Raw genomic sequence first — 21,652 nt, 5'->3', positions numbered from 1 at the left:
TGTACTTTTATAAAAGTAAATGAAGGAGAAAATAATCACAAATGTTTACTTAAGTGCTTATTAGAAAAAATACTACCAAACACCCAATATAAAATAAGTGCTTATTTTAAAAAAGTTGGGTGTCAAATGCAAATAAGTGCTTATTCGAATAAGCACTTGTTTTTAAGCACTTATTTTTATCTTAAGCACTCCCAAACTTGGCCTAAATATCAAAAAATTAATATTTGTCATCATATTTTATCTTTAGAGTTTTTAAATAAGAAATTTGTTTTGACAATTGCCATCCCTCGGAAACTCATTTGCTCTAAGCTTCTCCCACGATGGTTAGGATGGATTTTTAAGCCCCAGCTATACTACAAGAATGGAATAAGATAGTATTGGCTTTAAGTTTATATTTTTAGGCCACTTTTTATGAACTGTCTCTAGTTATCATCATCATCATCTAGGCTGGTTGGCAAGAGGCAACCGAATCTGACAACATTGCATAGAACTTGACTGTAATGGCAATCCTTCAAAGCTCAAGCACCGAAATAGTATAAAGTTGGATACTTTCTTATTTCCATTCTTTTCTTTTCCTTTACCTTCATAATTCCATCATTTTGGGGACAAAATTTGAACATTAAAAAGGAAGCGGAGACATAACGTGCCTACATTCTCTGGGACTGGAATTCCAAGAACCATATCCCTTTTGGTGTTGAGAAAAATTTGAGGAAAGACCTTTTAATCCTGGAGTATTTACATATCGACAGATATCTTTCTTTTGCATCATCTTTTTCAAGTAAGTTCTCCTTTCAGAGCACTAGCAGCCCTTCGAACAGCTCTGGCAACCCTCCATATCTCATGTTGAATTGCTGATTTTGCTTCTTCCCTAGGCAATCTTGCAGCATCAGAAAAGGCATTGGCGATGCTGGGGAAAAAATCCAGTTTGCTTTGGTAGTCGTTGGAAGGTCCATACACCTGTTCAAACACAACCTCAATGTTGGATTAAACAGAGATTACTGACTGGAAAAGCTACAAGTAGGATTGCATTAGCATGGAAAAGCTACAATTAATTCATGTAGACAACAAAAGGTATCATTTTGTAGGGCTGCAAACGGAGATCGGGATTGCATTGAATATACATAGATCCAAATTTGATTCATTAGTATTCAGACTCAAATTGAATCTTATCCATCAGGTTTTTATCTGAATTCAAATTGTATTTAGATATTGAATATCATAGGGTCATTTACTAAAACACCCCCTGTAGTTTAATGGATTTACTAAAACCTACCTTGTAGTTTGTGTTTTACTAAAACATCCCTTATAGTTTGCAACCGATTTTCCTAATCAACCATCCTTCAGATTTAAGTGGAAAATGACAGTTTTAGCCTTAGTATCTGTTTGGACCAATTTAATCTACATAGAATATAAATGGAAATGTCACTCTTGCCCCTAATAAAACATGGGCAACAACTTTTTTAATCAATTTTATTCTCTATTTGAAGAAGGAAGACATGCTGTTGCAAATTAATAACCTTTAATGCACTGTTCTCTTCATTCCGCTGAAACCAAATAGTGTAGTAGATTTGAAAATCAAACAATAGATCATTTTAAAAGTCCTATACGAAGTGTTAGGGGTATTTTCAAAATAAAATACCATAAGCCCATGCCTTTAAACATTTCTCACTCAGTATAGGTGGTCAAGTAAACTTTTCCAGACAGCAATATAAAAGATTCTTGATAAAAGGTTAAGTAGATCAGTTTCAAACTATAAGAGGAGTTTTTAGTAAAACGTAAACTAAGGGTAGCTTTTAATAAATCCTAATATCATTAATAACAAACTAAAATGACTTCGATATTGTATGTCATGAACAAAATGAATTAAAAATAACTTGTATGAAACTTGAACCTATAACGTAAAAATACAACATTCAAGCCAATTGCAGTAAAATAGAATATATAAAATCGAATCTGATCATATCAGACTTATCACATAGGATAGGGGTGGATCCATACTATACACAAATATAATAGAATCAAATTCAGATCACCCTTAACCAGATCAAATTCAAATTTAAATTCAGACAAATACCATTTACAGTCCTATCATTTTGGATGTCTTAGAATGATGTCCTGAATTAATTGAAGTTAAACATGCCTACAAGGTTCAAAGTATCGGAAACGCAAGGTGTATCAGAAAGACAATTTTAAGAGACGTATCGGGATACACTTTGGATACGCATAGTCACATAGATACAAACCAAAAATTAAAATACACATAAATATGTTAGAAAATTCAAATATATCCTAAAAATATATATTATTAACTATAATTACAAGTTTTAAATGATTGTAAATAAGTTATGTAAATGTAAAAATCCATATTTACAATCAATTAATTGTAAATAATTACAATTAATAACTGCTGATAAATGATGGAATAAATAAAATGTGAGAACAAAAAAAAAACTAAAATATGAATGTGTATACATCAATTTTCAAATAACCAATATAAATGTTACATGTGTACATCACTTTATATTAGTATTTATTAGTATATAAATTTTAATAATTAATTCTAGCATTTACTAATAAATATCCATTAAGAAAAGAGAAATTTTACTTAAAAATAATAATGCATATCACCATAACAAACAAATGGGCATGGCCTAGTGGTGACATACTATTGGTAAAACCTAGTGACTAAGGTTTGAATCTTGCCAATTGTTTAAAGTCTGTAGTTTTTATACTAACAAAACGAAATTAATGAGACAAGGTCATTAATTAGCACAATTAATAAGAGAATTTGAATTAGGCGCTAAAATTCAAATTTAAAGTAGGAGTAATTGCCTAATTAACGAAAGAAAAGTTAGAATTAAATATAGAAGTAATTAAAGAGATTAATGAATGAAGGGCACCCAAAAAAATCAAGTGTATCAGGCTGTATCGGACTGTTCCGGGCCTATATCGACCGATACAGAGCCGAAACAACCCAATACGAGCCTGTATTGGTGCTATACAAATGAAAAGAAACAGAACAAATGATTTCTACATGTTCCGCATATTGGGTTCTTGTCGGCACGATACGTATCGACCGATACAACCCGATACATTGCGAAATTTTGAACCTTGCATTGCTTGTAACCCTTTCAAATTGAATACAAGTATCCCACACCCTCCCCCAAATTGATGGGCATGGCATGGCTTACCATCACTTTTTCATATGTAGAGTGATTGATCCAAACTGCATGAGGAACAAAAACTCTGATTTTAAGGGCTCTACAGCCAATCCTTCAACATGACATGTGGACAGAGCAAACAAGTAACTTCTGCCAAGACTTGTCAATAGCCTGGGTCAACCTCACAGACTTGAAGTGAGAAAGTGATCCATCCTCAATGGCAGAAATCCTTGCTGCAGTACAAGGAATTCAGATCGCCAACCAGCTTGGGGTGGAGCATCTCCTAGTTGAAGGGGACTCTCAGGTGGTAACAAGGTGGCTCCTAAACTTGGATACCACCATTTGGGGCTACAAAGATCTCATCAAAAAAGTAATGTGGTTAACCAGCAATATGAGAGTTGAGGTAAAATGGGTTAGTAGGTCTGCTAATTCTTTGGCTGATGCTTTAGCCAAACAGGGGGTTTCTAGGGAAGATTTTTTTTGTGCTTCTATGTAAGTTGTTATTAATTTGGAAATTTGTACTTAACTAGCCCGGAGAGGTTGCAACTCGTGCCTTTCCTTGGGGACTTTGTACTATTGTCTATTGCTGATTAATAAAATTATTTCAATTATCAAAAAAAAACTTTAAAACAAAGCATAAATGATATATGTAGCATATGATAGAACTTATAAAAACACATTATAAAGATATAGCAATATGAATGATTTTATAAGGTGCCTGCTTTGTAATTTGTTGCCTAGAGGGGCACCAAGTTGCCTATAATAGGCACCATGTTGCTATAAGTCAAGGTGTTTTAAGTGTTTTACAATAAGAAGAAAGGCATTTTGGCAGGTGAGGTGCCCAGACAAGTGCCTAGTCATCTAAGCAACACCTTGACAACCATGAATAGAACAGACATGCTCTGCAAGATTCAACACATGGCTAATCTGGAGACCTATCCTGTGAATGGTCTTGATTGGAAAACAGAGTTCCACTATGTTTCTTATGAAAAAGAGGCCCCCAAATGGTTTATATAAGCTTTTCATGGTTTACATGTAATAAAATCATATCAATTGTCTAAAATTGTCACTTATATATGGTAATTAAATATACTTTGATAAGAGAGAGCAAAAGAAGCAGGTTTTTTGTTATCAGTTAAACCAAATAATCCTGATAAATGATAGGGTTTATTTGGGATCTTAAATCACAAATAAATGGTCTGGGTCAGGACTAGGCCTATGAGTTTTTTATTGGTTGTTAGGACACCCATTGACCGGCCTATTTGCATTGATCCCTGCATGGTTTACATGTAATAAAATCATATCAGTTGTCTAAAATTGTCACTTATATATGGTAATTAAATATACTTTGATAAGAGAGAGCAAAAGAAGCAGGTTTTTTGTTATCAGTTAAACCAAATAATCCTGATAAATGATAGGGTTTATTTGGGATCTTAAATCACAAATAAATGGTCTGGGTCAGGACTAGGCCTATAAGTTTTTTATTGGTTGTTAGGACACCCATTGACCGGCCTATTTGCATTGATCCCTGCATGCTAATAAACTGGCAATTAATTGCCTTTACATCTCCTTTCCAATCCCTCACAGACAACTCCTCATCACATCATTTCATTTTCTGGACTAGCCTGCCTTTACTTCCAAAAGGTTACATTGGAAGACAAAAACAAAATTAAAAGAAAAAAAGAGTAAATAGTGTCAAGATGCTTTACCAGATGCTTGAACCATTGCTTTCCTTGAAGACCCGTTGCATCTATGAAACTTCTCTCTGTAAGCATCAGACGATCATTCAATGAACGTCTCTTCAGCTCCAAGTCATCCTTGGTCTCTTGCTCTCTCAGTTTCTGCAGATTTTTCTTTCCAAATGCATCAGAACTAAGGGGGAGCCACAGATAACAGTAAAACCAAATAATAATGTAAATTGTAAAGCATTTTTATTAGATTTCTAATCCTTTCATTAAATTAATTATTTATGCAAGAGTTTGCTCTATCTCACCTTTGCTGCTTCTTCAACTCCTTTGGCAGCAGAAGCAAGTTCATGAATAGATGTAGTAATAGGAAGTAGAGACACATTACCATCCAAAAAACGATTCAATACATTTGTATATTCCTGCATGAGAAAAGCCATGGTGCAGAGAAAACATGTAAATGACAAAGTGCTGAACTCGAGTTAGTTTTCAGTATGGAAATATGATAACTATGATAATCATGAGATACCATTAAGTCATTACGTAAACCCCAGCTTACCATAAAGACTGGGATACAAGTTAACACTCTCCCATTCATAAGTTATTTCATGGCAACATTAGTCCACCATTTAATGATATAACAGTAATAGCCCATAGATTCTTTTGAAACTCAGGATAATACATGAAAAATATGAACCAAAAAAGGAAACAATCAACCGATTGACCATCGGTAATCAGTCATAAGAAATGTAATAATTAAGACTTGTCTTATTCATATACATTATACAACAGCAATACTCCAACTCAGTGACTCTTAGCTATTAGATATTTCAGATAAGGAATAAAAAGACTTCAATATAATTATCAAAAAAATAAAATAAAAAGACTTCAGTATGTAAGTGAAATGGAAGTGTAGATACATACATGCAACTGAGCTGCATAAGAGAGGTAGTTAAAAGGTAAGATTGAATCATCAGCCAAGCGAAGAGCTAAAAGCCCCCACATTCCAGAAACTGGAGCAACATCAAAAACAGAGGTCATCTTGCAAGCAATGATCATGTAACTGCCTCTGTCTACTAACAAATCACTTCAAAAGCTTATTAACAGATAGACAATTTTGAGGACAAACAACATACCAGCCACATGTCGCTGAAAGAATGGATCTCCATAGTTTATCATCCAGTCATAAGAATCAAAAGCAGTATGATATGCTGGATAATCTAAACAAAAATGAAGAATCCATATGATACAAAATCAACTACTATCACAATTATAAAATTACTCATATGGATTATGCATAAAATTGAAATTGCTAAAACCGAAAAAATTAGTATCAAAATTGCCCCTCCATTTATGATATTTCAATTAGTTGATTAAATATCCAGAATTAGCATTTCTTTAAAGTAGCATTGCATGGATTTTCTTAAATGGATGACATGTCCATATTACAAATGCACTGGAGTTTTGACACTCCATGGTTTCTTGAGAACACCTCTATGTAACATTTCCTTTTTTTTATCTCTTAGATTATTTATCAACAATGAACAGCTAATGTACAAGATGAATGCCATTTTTCATATTGAACTTTACTTGGTAAGAAAGACAACATTTTAGACCCATTTTTTGCATTTAAATAATGTTAGAATTCAAAAAAAAAAAATGAACTATTTTAGTAGCATGTACTTTTGCATAGATGTGTCCACCAGTCCATGTTTTCTTATCTTGCCAAGTCAGACACTTGGACACACCTCATATTCTGACTCCTGTGTCTGTCCATGCAACAATGCTTTAAAGTCTAAAACTTATCGGTGCCATAAAAGTTTTAATCAATGATTTCTTCTCTAACATGTACCTTTTCCATAATACATATCAACAGAAGGAACCCCAACATGTTGCAAAAATGGAGCATAATCTGAATCAACTCCACTGAGCCGCTGGATCTGGAATATAAACAAACATCAATACCAATTACTAAATTCCACAGATTTCTATGGAAATACATAAAGTCCATTATGGACATCTGATCAAGAAAGAAGAAAGAATAAGGTCAGAATGAAGAACAAATAGAAACACTGTATGCAGTGTTTAGTATTGTGTCAGGAAAACCTTAAAACAACTATTTTCTGCTTCCTGGAACAGAAAATTAGTGGAAATATTTCTTTAAATGTTACCAAGTAGAACCTAATATACCATTTATCTCAGGATACATGCATACATATATACAAACATATATGTGTAGGTAGACTATAAAAAGCATATTGTTTTGATGAGCAACAGAAAATTTTTGTTGATATGTCTAATAAAATGATGTTACAGGAATGATATGCCAAGCACCCCATGTAAGTAGTAGCTAGCCCTGGGAAGATCATAAGAAGAGTAGAAATCTGCAGAAACAAAAAACTGTAGAAAAAGATGATGGAAAAAAGAAGAAAAAGAATAGAGAAAAAAATGAGAGAGCAATCAGATCTGACCGCCCTTTCTCATTGGTATTTATACTTTAAGTAAAAAATAAGTACAATGACTAATATGCCCTTATAGGGCGACCATGTAAGTAGTAGCTAGCCCTGGGAAGATCATAAGAAGAGTAGAAATCTGCAGAAACAAAAAAACTGTAGAAAAAGATGATGGAAAAAAGAAGAAAAAGAATAGAGAAAAAAATGAGAGAGCAATCAGATCTGACCACCCTTTCCCATTGGTATTTATACTTTAAGTAAAAAATAAGTACAATGACTAATATGCCCTTATAGGGCGACTAACACATAAAACTGCATAAAAAACTTAAAAACATCACTCCAAAGGGTCCCAACAAGAGTGTTGTGGTCCCCACTTCCTATCTAAACAATTAATAAACAAAAACAACTAACAAATTTGCACAAAATCCTCAACACTCCCCCTCAAGTTGGGAGTAAATGTCACCATTCCCAACTTGCATAGGTCATGTTCAAGCTTGTTCTTTGCAACCCCTTTGGTGAAGACATCAGCCAACTATAACTCAAAAGAGACATAAGGCAAGCTGACTTCTCTGGTTGTCATCCTTTCTCTTATGAAGTGTCTATCAACCTCAATGTGTTTTGTCCCGTCATGTTGAACAAGATGGGCAATATTGATTGCAGCTTGGTTGTCACAATATAATATCATGGGTTCCTTTGCATCTATCCCAATCTCACTCAACAAGGACCTAACCCAAAGTAATTCTAAAACACCATGGGCCATAGATTGTGGGCAATATTGATTGCATCTTGGTTGTCACGATATAACATCACGGGCTCCTCTGAATCTATCCCAATCTCACTCAACAAGGATCTAATCCAAAGTAATTCTAAAACACCAGGGGCCATAGATCTGTATTCGGCCTATGCACTTGACCTAGCCACCACTGACTACTTTTTACTCTTCCACGAAACCAAATATACTTCCACAAAGGTGCATACCCCTAATGTGGATCTCTTGTCACCTAGACAACTTGCCCAATCTACATCTATATAGGACTCCAGTTTCATATTCTCATGATCTAAGAATAGAATTCCTCTGCATGGATGCTTCTTCATGTATGCAATTATCCTATTAATGGCTTTCCAATGCTGAACCCAAGGAGCATGCATATACTAACTCACAACACTAATAGCGTAGGAAATGTCCGGGCGTGTCATACATAAATATAGTAGCCAGCCTACCATCCTCTAATATCTCCCAACATCCTTAACCAACTCACCATTAAAAGCATTAATCCTATGTTCAGGCCAATAGGAGTATCAACTAATTTCACTCATAGTTTCTCAGTTTCTTGTAGTAGGTCCAATACATAATTCCTCTAAAAGATGAATATTCCATGCTTGGATCTTACAACCTCAATCCCCAAAAAATATTTTAGTTGACCTAAATCCTTAATCTCAAGTTCCTGCTACAGTGACTTCTTGAGTGCATCAATCTCCCTCAAATCATTCCCTATAACAACTATATCATCCACATACACAATCAGTACAGACACAAGTGCTTCTCTCCTTTTCACAAAGAGAGTGTGATATGATTGGGTCTATGTGTATCTAAAACGGATCAATGCCCCCCTAAATCTTTTAAACCATGCCCTAGGTCGTTGTTTTAAACCATATAATGACTTTTTTAGCCTACAAGCTTTTCCCTCACCAACATTCTCTTAGAAACTGGCCGGAAGGTCCATATATACCTCTTCCTACAAATCACCATTAAGGAGTGCATTTTTAACACCAAGCACACCCAAAAACTCTCAAAGGTATATGAAAGATCTCCCCATCTGGAAAAATTAAGACTAAATGGCACCTTAAACCTAAGTTGTGTGAAGGTATACGGTAAATCAAGTACACATCTGTGAGAAATGCATCCCCCCCCCAAAAAAAAAAAAAAAGATTAACTGAAGAATACACCATAAGACTTCTTTCCACCTCCACAATGTGTCTATTTTTCCTTTCTGCTACCCCATTCTATTGTAGTGTATAAGCACAAGTACTATAATGAATCACCCCATGCTCCAAAAAATATGTGGCCAAATCCTTCTCAAAATATTCTTTAGCATTGTCTAAGCTGAAAATCTTAGCCCTCACCCCAAACTATGTGAGAACCATCTAGTAGAACTATCACACCAAAATAGGTACCTCATCACGTAATCTCATCAAATATAGACAAGAATACCGAGTGTAATCACCCACAAACAAAAGAAAATAACGATATCCACCCATGGAAGAAATATGATAAGGTCCCCATGCATCAGTGTGAACAATATCAAAAGCAAAACTTCTTTTATTACTTAGTTTAAAAGAACGTCTACAATGCTTTCCCAACTGACAACTTTCAAACTCTAGACTATATAACTGAACAGACTCAAACAACTTTGAAAACAAACATCTCAATGAACTGAAAGAAAGATGACCCAACCGATTACGCTAGAACATAATCTGACCCATTGACTCTAATTCACTATTGCTGCTACTAACATGGTGGCTCTAATGTCTTGGAATCTGATTTAAAAGGTAGACTCCATTCACCTCACGACCACTCCCAATCGTCCTCTTTAACTCCAGATCCTACACAACACAATTACAAGGAAGGGAAGTCACTGAACAATTCAAATTTTTTGTCAGATTGCTCACAGAAAGAAAATTAGTATGAAGTCTGGGAACATGCAAGACAGAGGACAAACTAATGCCATCAGTCACCTTAACTATCCCTTTTTCCAGCAACGGGAATATGAGAACCATCTATTGTAGAGACTCTATCTCTACAAGAAAACAACTAGTAAAAACTGAAAAGGGTAGACATGTTGATTGTGTGCTCAAATGCTCCTATGTCTATAATCCAAGGCGGTCCCTCCTTACCTGAGGTGGAAATCTGCAACTGCATGTGAACTACCTATATGAGCAATGGAAGTAGTGTGACTGGCGTCTACACTCTACTGCCCTCTTAAAGAACCAGAACCAGCCAAATCCTTCTTATTCATAAGTTGTCCAAACTTTCCCAATTCAGTTCTGACTACTACCATTGCAATAGACTCCAAATTGACTTGGGTAAGATCCTGGAGTCTCCAATAACTATCACATTTGCATTTCCCTTCTTGTTCTTAACATGAGCTGGTATGAGATGTGGATGGAGCTTCTAGCAAGTGTCTCTAGTATACTTAGGCTTCCTATAGTAGTCACACACCAAATCCTTTTTATCCTCCCTCCTAATCTCACTACTCCCCTTGTCTCCATTTGGCTTAGGTTTGACTATACTAAGCATAGCCATTTGGTAAACTCCAAACTGTCTCAGCATGACATTCCTCCTATTTTCCTCTCCAAACACAAAGGCATAAGCTTGAAAGAGTCACACTCTCTTTGGAAAGGATGTGTTGCCTAAAAATATCAAATTCAGGGTTCAATCCTACCAAGAACTCAGACTTTATTCTTCTCTACCAATTTTTTGATAGGTTGTTGCACCTTTAGACTCTCCCAAACCACAGCCTCCTACCAAAGTGATTTTAGCATGGAGGAATACATAGCAAGAGGCCTATCTCCCTATTTTGTATTTATTAATCACCTAATTCCTCAACTGATAGGCTCTGGCTACATTCTTTTTCTAGGAATAGGTCTCAGTCACTCCATCCCAAATCTCCTTTGTTGTATTTGCCCAAAAAAAAAAATTCTTACCAAGACATCACCATGTAATTCTCATGTAGCCACCGAGAGGAATCTATATCAAGTTCCTTCTCTTCTCTAGTAAGGTATCCCAATTTCCCACGATCTCTAATAGCCATCTTGGCTAATTGTGCCCACTCTAAATAGTTTGTACCATCTAACTTAACTATGGTAATAATCCCAAGTCCAAAAGATTCTTCGGAGACTACTCCACCCAAGCCTCCACCCAGTCCTATGTCACTGGTTGAACTCTGCCCAATGCTCCAACCCTCCGCAATTCTCAAAATAGATTAGAAAAACAACTATAGGTGAGAAAAAATCAATTTATCTCCTTCAGAGACCTCAACCACCCTTCTAGTACTCAGAAACTTTCTCCTACCAAGATTCTTATCTCTGTGGGACCCAATAGAAACAAGAAAAAGGCTATCGCTCCCTCCAAAGACCTCAGAAATTCAATGGAACTTTGAACCACCCCTTTAGAATTCACCAAGAACTCCAAAAAATCTAGAGTGCCCCTTCCCATGTCAAAATTAAAGAGTCCTACTACAATTAGGATTCTTCCCCCTTCTCCAATTCTTCCTAATTTTGGTGATCAACCCTAGATCTGCTACAAGGGGTTCTAGATCCACCAAAAAATCCAAAAACTGGGCACTTTTGAGGTCTTCAATCAGCCCTCTAACTCATCATGTAGTTTAGTTGATCTATGGCTACATGATGGGAGCAAATAAAAGCTCAAATCCTGCTCTGATACGAAGTAGAAATCTGCAGAAATAAAAAAAATGTAGAAAAAGATGATGAAAAGAAGAGATTTTGTGAGAAGAGAGAAGAAGAGAAAGAATAGAGAAAAGAATGAGAGAGCAATCAGATCTGGCCCCCCTCTCCCATTGGTTACACTCTACAAATTTGCATTTGTACTCCTTCCAAACTGAGCCTAAGTAAAAAATAAGTACAATGACTAATAAGAGTGTTGTGGTCCCCACTTCCTATCTAAACAAATAATAAACAAAAACAACTAACAAATCTGCACAAAATCCTCAACAAAAAGCACTTTGCCTAATAAGGCAGATTCTTCTGATCCCACTCAGATGAAACAAAACATATTGCTGATATATAGTATGTCAGCACCTTCCCTGAAATACTCTAGCCCTGATTTGGGCAGTTGAATGTTCTTATCTGACCAAAGTGTATATTTGAAGCTACTCTGGATTCTGTAATATTTTGTTCATTAATCACTTCTGATTCATTTATTTCCATGTATGGATCCTTTTCTTCATGAGTATACATAATCTACCAGTGGCAACAAGTTATTTTATCAGTAAAGTAGCAAAAGGATAACGCAAAGTAGGGCAGTAGAAGACAATCATTTATCACTAAAAGACAAATTAAGCAATAAGCAATAAGTTCAGCCACTTCAGCTGCTCTTAATCAAATAGCCCCTTAGTCTAGGCATCAAGTTCAAGTTTCCAGCAATGTTGTTCTTAATAAAATCCTAACAATTTTGTAAACATAGTAACTCAAGAAATTGGAAGGCATCATAGTCTGAGATCTAAAATTATGATAAAGATAAAAACTATCACAATTTGAACTAAATTCCAATGGTCTAAAAATTAAAAAAAAAAATGCTAAGCTCACATTGATTCCTGTATTTGTAGCAGCCCAATTCTGATATACTGTCATGCCCTCAGTATCAGGATCTTTGATCTGAAAACAGACTCGACCAAATCATCAATAAGTAAATAATATATTAAATTTCTTTCATTGATGAAGAGCACCTGTGCAAATGGTGTGTTTATATTTGAGAGAGAAAGTGGTTGTTAAAAACCCATTACAAGAATATGCTTATTTAAACTAGACATGTAATTCTTAAATAACTGAAATACTTCTTACATGGAAAATTACTTGAAGTTGCAGCAATGCCCATAAATTAACATAATGACAAATTTGAGGTGTCCATATTGATTCCCCGTAAAAGATAGATTGGTGAAAATTCTAAAAGTAAGCTCAAGGTTTTTACATAAGAAAAAAGAAAATATTTGAAGCCCCCAAAACATCCAAGTGCCTTGTTGGAACTAGTTGGAAAACAATGAAAATTCATCTAGTTTAGTTTTTATTTTCATCGCTATGACCATAAGGCTCAGTTTGGCAAGAGTGCAAATACAAGCATGTTTAGTGTAAATACAAGATTAAGAAAGACAAATATGGGATTTTGCACTGAACATATTTGTATTTGCACTCATCCCAAACTGAGCCCAAAGCTCAACAACAATTTTTTCAGAAAAGTTGGATACTGGGATTAGAGGGTAATCTTTGTGACTTTTAAGGATCATATATTGAGAGGATAGCCCAGATTTACCACTATACCCTCCATGTGAAAAGAAAAGATTGCCATCAAATAAAGATTAAAGGAAAAGAATCTCACCAACTTGAACTACAATAATAAATCATTTAAATCCTTAATTTATAATATACAGGAACTAACATAACCACTCAGAAACTATTATACCAAGATGCCTATATAAGGGTGCATCATCAACTTCAATTTTTAGTGTAAACTCTGTATTCTAAATATCATTTCTTGCTGAGTTGTTTCCATATCCAGGTAGAAAAAAGGATTAGCTAAACAATTTAGCTGTTCAGCAGGCTTTGGAACCAAATAATAACACTCCACACCAGTCATAAAATACATGGGGCCCACAACCATTCAACCCTTCAGTGTGGACCCCATGTATTTTATAACTGGTGTGGAGCATTATCATTGGTTCCACAGCCTGCTATACAGCTAAAACATTCAGCTAATCCAAATTCATCCAGGTAATATAGTTCAGAAACTAGGAACAAATACTTATTTTAAAATTGTCTTAAGATTTTCTTTTGAAAAGTAAGTTATTCAACATTAAACAGGCTGATCTCAAAATGGTTAGAGGATTTGTTGCTATTTTTATTTTAGCTACCTTCTTTGCAACCTCAACAAGAACATTATCTAGTTGAGGAGTTGCACGAGCAAAAAATCCTGTTCCTTGAACAGCACAATCAACATTAAGATAAGCAACAGCTTTTGAACCCAAATTCACAAGATTCTGCTCAACCCACTCAGTAGATCCCACCTGAAGCCAGAAACATCAATCAACATATTAGTTATTACCATTGAGTAAACCATGCCCAGTTAAATTGAAGATTCCAAAATTCTGGCTTGGATAAAAAATTGAGTAAGAACAAGATGCTTAGGCCCAATTGGCCTTAATTTTGACCTTCCCCATATTGATATGAAATCTTTCAAACTAGAATTATTTAACAATTTCCTGAAACCATAGAAGTTTCTGTATGGTATCCAATTCTACAAAATAAAAGTTATTTGACAATTTTATCAAAGCATGTAAAGTCTTTGCATAATTCTTATATATATATATCGATTTATAATTTATATCTATTTTGAATTCTTTATTTTATATTTTATTTTCATTTTATTTGATTTGAATTACTTTTCTTTATCTTTATAGAGAATATGAGGTGAGGTGAAAGCGAGAGCCTTATTTGTACAAGTATAAGAAAAAGCATGATATGTCTATACCATAGCGAAAAAAATCAATCGAAGTAATGGTGACAGTTATTCCATATATTTGGATATTGAAAATCAGATTTTTGTGATTGACAATGATTGTTCTTTTCTGAGTGAATTCGAAAAATTTTTTTCTAGTTATCTGAACTCTACTTATCCAATAAAGGGATCTAAGAGTGACAATCTATGAATTTTCCTAATTTCTATGTATACTAAACTACTACAGTATCCGATATATAATTTAATAATTCATTTTTATAATTAAAAAAAAAATTAATTGCTTTATTGTTTTTTATTATTTTCTTTGTTCTATTTCCTTTTCCTTCAGATGAATCTAAAACTCCATAGTATATTATCTTTTCACGGGTTGAATCAAAAGAAAAAAGACACTTCAAATATTTCCCCATTTACTTTTTTACTTTACCTTTTTCTTTTCTGTCAGAAAAAAGTAAATTCCCTATTTTTTTGTCCCCATTCCTAAATTCAATATTAAAATGAAATAATAGGAAACTGGAAATGAAAGTATCTTATCTATTATATATTTTGTGTTTATCTTTCAAAAAAAAAAAGACCAGAAGTATTCATAATTCCCCCAAAATATAAAAGGCCTGCATGTTAAGCTGAAACGAACTAATATTAGGATTCCAAAATATCAAAAAAAATGTAAATTACTCAAAATCAAAATGGAGCAGCAGAAATTCAAATTTTCATTTATAATTCAGAACCTTTATTTTAACAATATCATCATCATCGTTCCTACCATCTAAGCCTTGTACCAACTATATGAGATTGGGTACATGAATCCTTTTCACATTCCATTCTTTCAATGTCATATCCATTGTTAAAATATGGGCCTTTAAACCATTTCTCGCTTCCTCAAACCACATTCTTTCTGGACTGGCCCTAGCTCTTCTAGCCCCTTCAACTAGTAATGGATCATTTCTCCTTACTGGTGCTGTGAGTTTGTGAAACAACCTAGATCTGTCTTGTTAAGTTTAACAAGGATATTTATTTGGAATCTAGTGTAATGAAATTCATATACGCACTTTTGCATGTCAAGAGGGCTTAGTAAAACATGAGAGGCTGTTAAAAATGCAGATCAGGCAGTAATTTCCTAACAAGCACCATCTTGCACCCAGTGCATGGTAGAAAGATATTTTAACTGTACTGTTTTCCTAACCAATAAGGCCAATTTGAAAAGGAATGTTGCATGACGTCTTTGGACCATTAAGAAAACTACCCCATCTCATGTTATTCATGGTAGTAGAACAATGATGAAATGTAGATTCCTTACCATTCCAAACTCTTCTGCATCCCAGCTGCAGAGAATAATAGTCCTCCGAGGGGTCCATCCTAAACGTATCATGAGGGAATATCGGCGAGCAATGTCAAGTAGGGCTGCAGTTCCACTATTCGGGTCAACAGCACCATATGTCCATGCATCTCTATGGTTCCCAAGGAGAACATAGCGATCAGGTTCTTCCCAGCCCCTTATGACTGTAAAGATGTTACGAATTGTCACCATCTTTTTCTCCTCCTGGAAAGGTTAAATAAGATAATAAAATTTTAAGATAACAAAGATATGGAGAAATAATGAAACCATAGAGGATTAATAACAAAGCTATGGAGAAATAATTAAGATAACCAACTATAGAAACATCTGTTACTGTGGGAAGCAGAGATATTTCACCATGAATCTACGAAGTTAAAATAAAGAACACTGATAATCATTATCTTCCCCCCAAGGAAAGCATTAATAACCATTTTTTGATAAATAAAAGCATCTCATTTAAGGAAAAATAAGCAACCCCAGATGAACTAGCAAGCCAACAAGTACAATGCCAACGTGGCTCACACCAAAATTTACAAATTATCAATATATTTTGCACTAGAGATTACAAAGTGATTCCTAGCCTTGGTTCTCCCCAATCCAAAAACTCCTTAACTGGTCCAACCTTTGCTAATGCATTGGCCAGTCTATTTGCACTTGTAGGGATCAACTTGAATGAGGTATTCAAATTTCAACCTAGCAGATGAGACTGTCTAACTAAAGGTCTAAATTTCCATGGGATGCCCACTCTATCTTCCATCCAGTATATGATTGTCTGGCAGTCCCCTTCTAAATCAATATCAGTCCACCCCTTCATAACAATCAGTTTCATCCCTTGTATTAAGGCTTGCAATTCAGCTTCTAGGAGTCGGTTACCCCTAGGAGATTAACATATTTTATAAAACAAAAAGCAAAAAGTTTCGCGATAGGCAGACAACAAAGAAAAATGCAAGAAAATCAGTTTAATAAAGTTAATTGCCTCCTGCCAAAGAAACATGTCAATTATATATATATATATATATATATATATATATATATACCTAGACCATCCTGATTAATCAAACCTTGCATCCATTACATGTAATAATATTGTATAACTCAGAGCAACTTGGCAGTTTGACTGGGCAAAGTGGGAAACATAAGTATCCAGGTCTACTGCAAATTACCAAATTATTCAACAAAAGTCAATTCTAAATTCAGTGTATCAATAACAAATCATGCAAATCAAGTGAATCATTTCATTAATTTATTCATAATTACAGATACATGATAAGAGACTCTGCTATTAATATAACTGACAAAGAATAAACTAGATCTACAGATTACAATACCACTCATGGTCATAACAAATGGACCTAGATATTTTAAACTTGCATCTTAAACTAGGTGAATCAATGTCATGAATTTAACAAATTAATGAAATAGAATTTTGGTATTTAGATTCACCAGACAACCTAGAAATCACTAATTGCAAGAATACAAGCCCAAGAAGCAGTAAATACTGAGTGCACCTGCATTTGCATAACAAAGAAGCATAAAGACTAGCTATAATTAAAATACATGGATTATTGGAGGGTATTTTTAGTAACAAAGCACCCTCTAGATTTTTTTTTTTTATCAGTCAGCACCCTCTAGATTTGTTGTGTTTGTTGTAACACATTTAATGTGCATTGCACTATCATTCCCATTTCCTATCTATTACTATATCAAGCAAAAAGACCTTGGTAGAATTTCAGTGAGACTCCAGATGAAGATTTAAAAAATAACATATTTTCTAATGTTTCCATTTCCATTGGTACCGAGAAACTTTTTTTATCAGCAACACAAATTGGAGAAGCATTAGTAGCATATATACATTCTCTCTGATGCTTTAATATCAGTTATATTGTTTTAACATGTTTTACTTTATTGGTCATAACAATATTAGGTTTTCAGTTCATATGCATATAGATATCATCTAAAAAATTTGTTTAACATGATTCTTCTCTTTAAACCTAACTAATATTAAATAAAATATAACAAAATAATATTTACAGGCCTAATATACAACAAGATGTATTTTTATGTACCATATGACAATGAATAATGATAAAATAAATTTTTAGACCTTTAATTTTAGTTTAAATGGAAGAAGAGGCAATCTTGAAATTGTATAATTATTTTAGAAACATGTTTTATCACTTTATAGTGATATAATAACTTAAAGGGTTATGTCCTTTTGTGATTTTAAAAATATATTAACAATTATATTTCAAAGATTATTGTTTAATAATATTCTAAGATTTTTCAAAGTAATTCAACATAAAATTCCGATTTTTAAACAGTTAAAAAAAATCACCAAAACCAACATTCTGCATGCATATTTGTCAATATTGCCCATTAGTTCCCTTAATCTAAAAGACTTGGAACCATGGAAACAAGGTTCAAATTTATAATTCCAATAGAAGATAACACTTGGATAACAGTAAAAACAGTACCCTACATCAACTTCCCCACCCACCCTCTTTCCTAACAATTCCTCCACCAAGTCCAACATGCTCAGATGATCAGGCACATACAGTATTGCATGTGCCATCTCCTGGTATATAGATATGAAAATAAGTTATGAAGACTAGCACTCTTTGTAGTCCATGCTGACCTGCCCTACACTCGGTATGTGGTTTTACTTCTTGGGTTGCCTTGCAGGGCTGCATATGGTATCTGATTCAATTCAATTTAAATATATGCTCATATATACTTAAAAATTTTTATTATATCTATTATTGAAGTTGGTCTCAATGTTGCATTTTCACTAAATTATCATATGTTCAAGTTTTAGACAAGTAATTTTCAATTCATTTTGTTCATAAAATATAATATTGGAATCATTTTTAGCTCATATTATTAATAATATATAATATTTTGACCATTTTTAGTCTAATTTATTTATACTATTTAATATCCAATTATAATCCGAATTCGATTCAAATCCGCTAGATGATCCGATTCGAATTCATATGTAAACAAAGCAAATTCTTGATAAAAAAATTAAACAAAACAAATTCGGATATGCCTATATCTAATTCGATCCAATCCCTTTGCAGCCCTATTGCCTTGTACCCAACTAGTGGGGCAGTAGGAACTCAAATTGTTCCATAAAATTCATCAGATTAATGGGTCCATTCTATTTTATTATGTCAACCACCCTCGCTGGATCCTGCCAGAGAAATTAACTTCATTCTTTTTTTATTTTCCTTTTTTTTATTTAAATCTATAAAATCAAAAATAACATAGCCACAATCTAATCAATTGTCCTAATCAGAGCAAGTAAAATATTTGAATATTTGGGATAGAATATCATAAGCGTAGCCAGCGCTCACCACTGTATGGGACCAAGTGGACCCAGAACGCAGCGCTCACCGCCTCATGTTTCTCTGGGACCTCATACCATGAATTTCCATAAAATCGTAGTCCAGATGCGGGAATGCGGCGGTGAGCAGCACCTGACAAGTGACAAAGTTGGTCGTACGCTGAAGGCCCATGCCTCGCCATATGTGGTTGTCAAAGCAAAAGACGAGATGGGCACTACCTAGCAATATGCCTGTCATGCCTTCAGCCTTTGAGCAAACAATTGCCATAACGAACGAATCAAACAGAACATCAAAATGAACAGACCTAAAACCAGCAATTCTTTCTAGGGAATACGCAAGCAATCGGCGCAGTATAGAATATCGCTACATGATCATACTAAGATGCGCATAAGAAAAACATCAAACATTGTTGTCAGGCATCAATACCCACCTGGTAAGTGAAATTCACTAGCGTCGGGCCTGGACCGACCCTGCTCACCCTGGAACGTAGGGCATCACTCCTCCACTCGTAGGGCACCCGAGCCCCTTCCAGCGACCTCAAGAGAGTCTCAGCATTCTCAGCAGAGATGGGCATGGATGGAATTTTCGGGAATCTTTTCTTTACCTCTCCGTCCTCAGAACCCAGCTTCTCTCCACCTTCAACACCGGCCCAACCAGGCGTCAGGGGATCGCCCAACCCTTTCATCACCGTCCCTCTTTCCACCCCACCAAGCGTATCCCCGTCGGCGTACAATAGCACCGCCACGGCCCCTTTCTCTGCCGCCTTCTCCACCACCGTTCCCCTTGAGATCTCCCCTCTCCTGGCAATCACCACGCACCCGGTAACTTCCACCCCCAGCGCCTCCAGCTTACGGTAGTCCTCTTCACCACCGTAGTTAACAAAAACCGCCTTAGCGAAGGCCGACCCAGATGGGGAGTATGCATGGTAAGGCACCACAACCTTACCCACATGACCAGCTTCAGTCAAGGACAGCTTCTTCCACGTCCCGTCTCTAAAATGCAGCGAAAGTGAGGCATGCGCAGGATAAGACAGCAGAGCTTCGAACTCTTCCGTGTGTGTCTCGAGGCCCAAATCCCTGAAATGGGTTTGCACGTATTCGGTGGTCTGTATTGCAGGTTCGGTGCCGGCGAGGTGGGGGTGAACGGTAAGAGCTCGGAGGTAGGAAGAGATGGTATAGTTAGTGGATGAAGCGAGGAAAATTTCTTGAAAACGAAGGGCATTTTCGGTACTTCGGACGGGTGTCCTTGTGTGAGTGTGGTTTAGGGTATACAGCCCTAACATACAGAGAAAGATCACAAAAATTAGGGTACAGGAATAAGAAGATGGAAGAGCAGTAGAAATGGCGGCGTGTTTGGAAGCATGTGGCGAGAGAGACAGAGCCATTTTTTTTTTTGGATTTCCTCACTAAACAAAGAGCTAACAGAGGGATTTCTACATAGAGAAAGAGAAAGAGAGAAAAAAGCTAGGTTGCTTCACCGAAATGTTTGATCGGAGAAGAATTTTCCGACAACTGATAAGAGCTTTTGGTGTCTGTCGAATTGAATGCCAGTATCGAAGTGGAGTCTACTGCTGAATTAATGGTTATGGTAGTGTAATATAATATACTACAAAAAAGTGAAGATCTGCTACCAACCAGAGTCCCAACCATTAGGTCCAAAGTACAGTTGCGTAGGTGACAAAAGGAAATGTTTCCAATGTGCGGCTAATTGTTGGGAGCGTTGTGTTCAGATCTCTATCCCTACAATAATCTATATACACAATAAAATAAGATATATTATGCATCAAGGATTTCTTTTTCATTATTATTTATTAATTTTGTGAATTTTATGAATTTTTATTGAGTAGAATTGAAGAAAAGTCAAGTAGTCAATTAAATTTTATACTTTTACTATTGGGACTCGTGCAATATACATGATTGATTTATCAAGAAAAGTGAACTAATCAAAACTTATAAGGAAAGAATGCAATATTCTCTAAAATAATTAAATTTTTATTTTAATAATTTGTTACACAAATGTTTTATAAATTTAATAATTTAGTAATTTGGATTAATTATCTTAATATTTTTTAACAAAAATAATATATTATTACTAGTTACTTAATAAAATGATTGTTTTTTATATTATTTGTTAGTGTTTTATTTTATTTAGTTTACTTTATTAATGATTAAATGTTTTCGATTTTTTGTAAATATTATTTAAAGATTAGTAAATATATAAAATTAGGCTATAGCCATAATTAATTTAATCTATAGTTAACTTTTTTAGTCATAATTGAATTATTCTAAGTCCAAACTTAATGTTTAAGGCTTTAGACTAGGCTTGGATTCACCCTCATCCTGACCTAATCCACCCAAGTTGCATGCATCATAACATTCGTAATTGGACTGAAACAAACCAAGTGCAACTCTTGCATGCATTATT

The 21,652-nt window shown here is 34.8% G+C and overlaps 1 protein-coding gene across 3 annotated transcripts; it reads right to left on the bottom strand.

The window, feature by feature from the left end:
• Positions 1-531: 531 nt before the first annotated feature.
• On the bottom strand, positions 532-21,031 carry AMP1 (Peptidase M28 family protein). 3 transcript variants are annotated; one of them, XM_088890172.1, is made up of 10 exons: positions 19,659-21,031; positions 15,843-16,085; positions 13,944-14,096; positions 12,625-12,693; positions 6,699-6,786; positions 5,983-6,066; positions 5,771-5,859; positions 5,155-5,268; positions 4,871-5,014; positions 532-957 (listed from the first exon to the last, which is right to left on the bottom strand). In XM_088890172.1, exons 1-10 carry the CDS (start codon positions 20,610-20,612, stop codon positions 775-777), a joined length of 2,121 nt encoding a protein of 706 aa, XP_088746298.1. In that variant the 5' UTR covers positions 20,613-21,031; the 3' UTR covers positions 532-774. The 3 variants fall into 3 exon arrangements, with proteins under 3 accessions (XP_088746298.1, XP_010247433.1, XP_088746299.1); XM_010249131.3 differs by having other exon boundaries at positions 4,871-5,002; XM_088890173.1 differs by lacking the exon at positions 13,944-14,096.
• Positions 21,032-21,652: the final 621 nt, after the last annotated feature.

The sequence above is a fragment of the Nelumbo nucifera genome, chromosome 6, assembly GCF_055504915.1.
Source record: "Nelumbo nucifera cultivar China Antique chromosome 6, China Antique-T2T, whole genome shotgun sequence".
NCBI classification, from domain to species: Eukaryota; Viridiplantae; Streptophyta; class Magnoliopsida; order Proteales; family Nelumbonaceae; genus Nelumbo; species Nelumbo nucifera.
The sequence above is the reverse complement of the archived record's forward strand: the minus strand, read 5'-3'. Positions and strand labels throughout refer to the sequence as shown.

Bases quoted from the DNA above. Each gene is read 5' to 3' on its own strand.
- AMP1 (XM_088890172.1), bottom strand. From the start codon at position 20,612: ATGGCTCTGTCTCTCTCGCCACATGCTTCCAAACACGCCGCCATTTCT. The intron at 16,086-19,658 runs GTGGGTATTGAT...TAACCTTTCCAG, and splicing joins TAGTGAATTTCACTTACCAG to GAGGAGAAAAAGATGGTGAC. The intron at 12,694-13,943 runs GTAGCTAAAATA...GTCTGTTTTCAG, and splicing joins TTGTTGAGGTTGCAAAGAAG to ATCAAAGATCCTGATACTGA.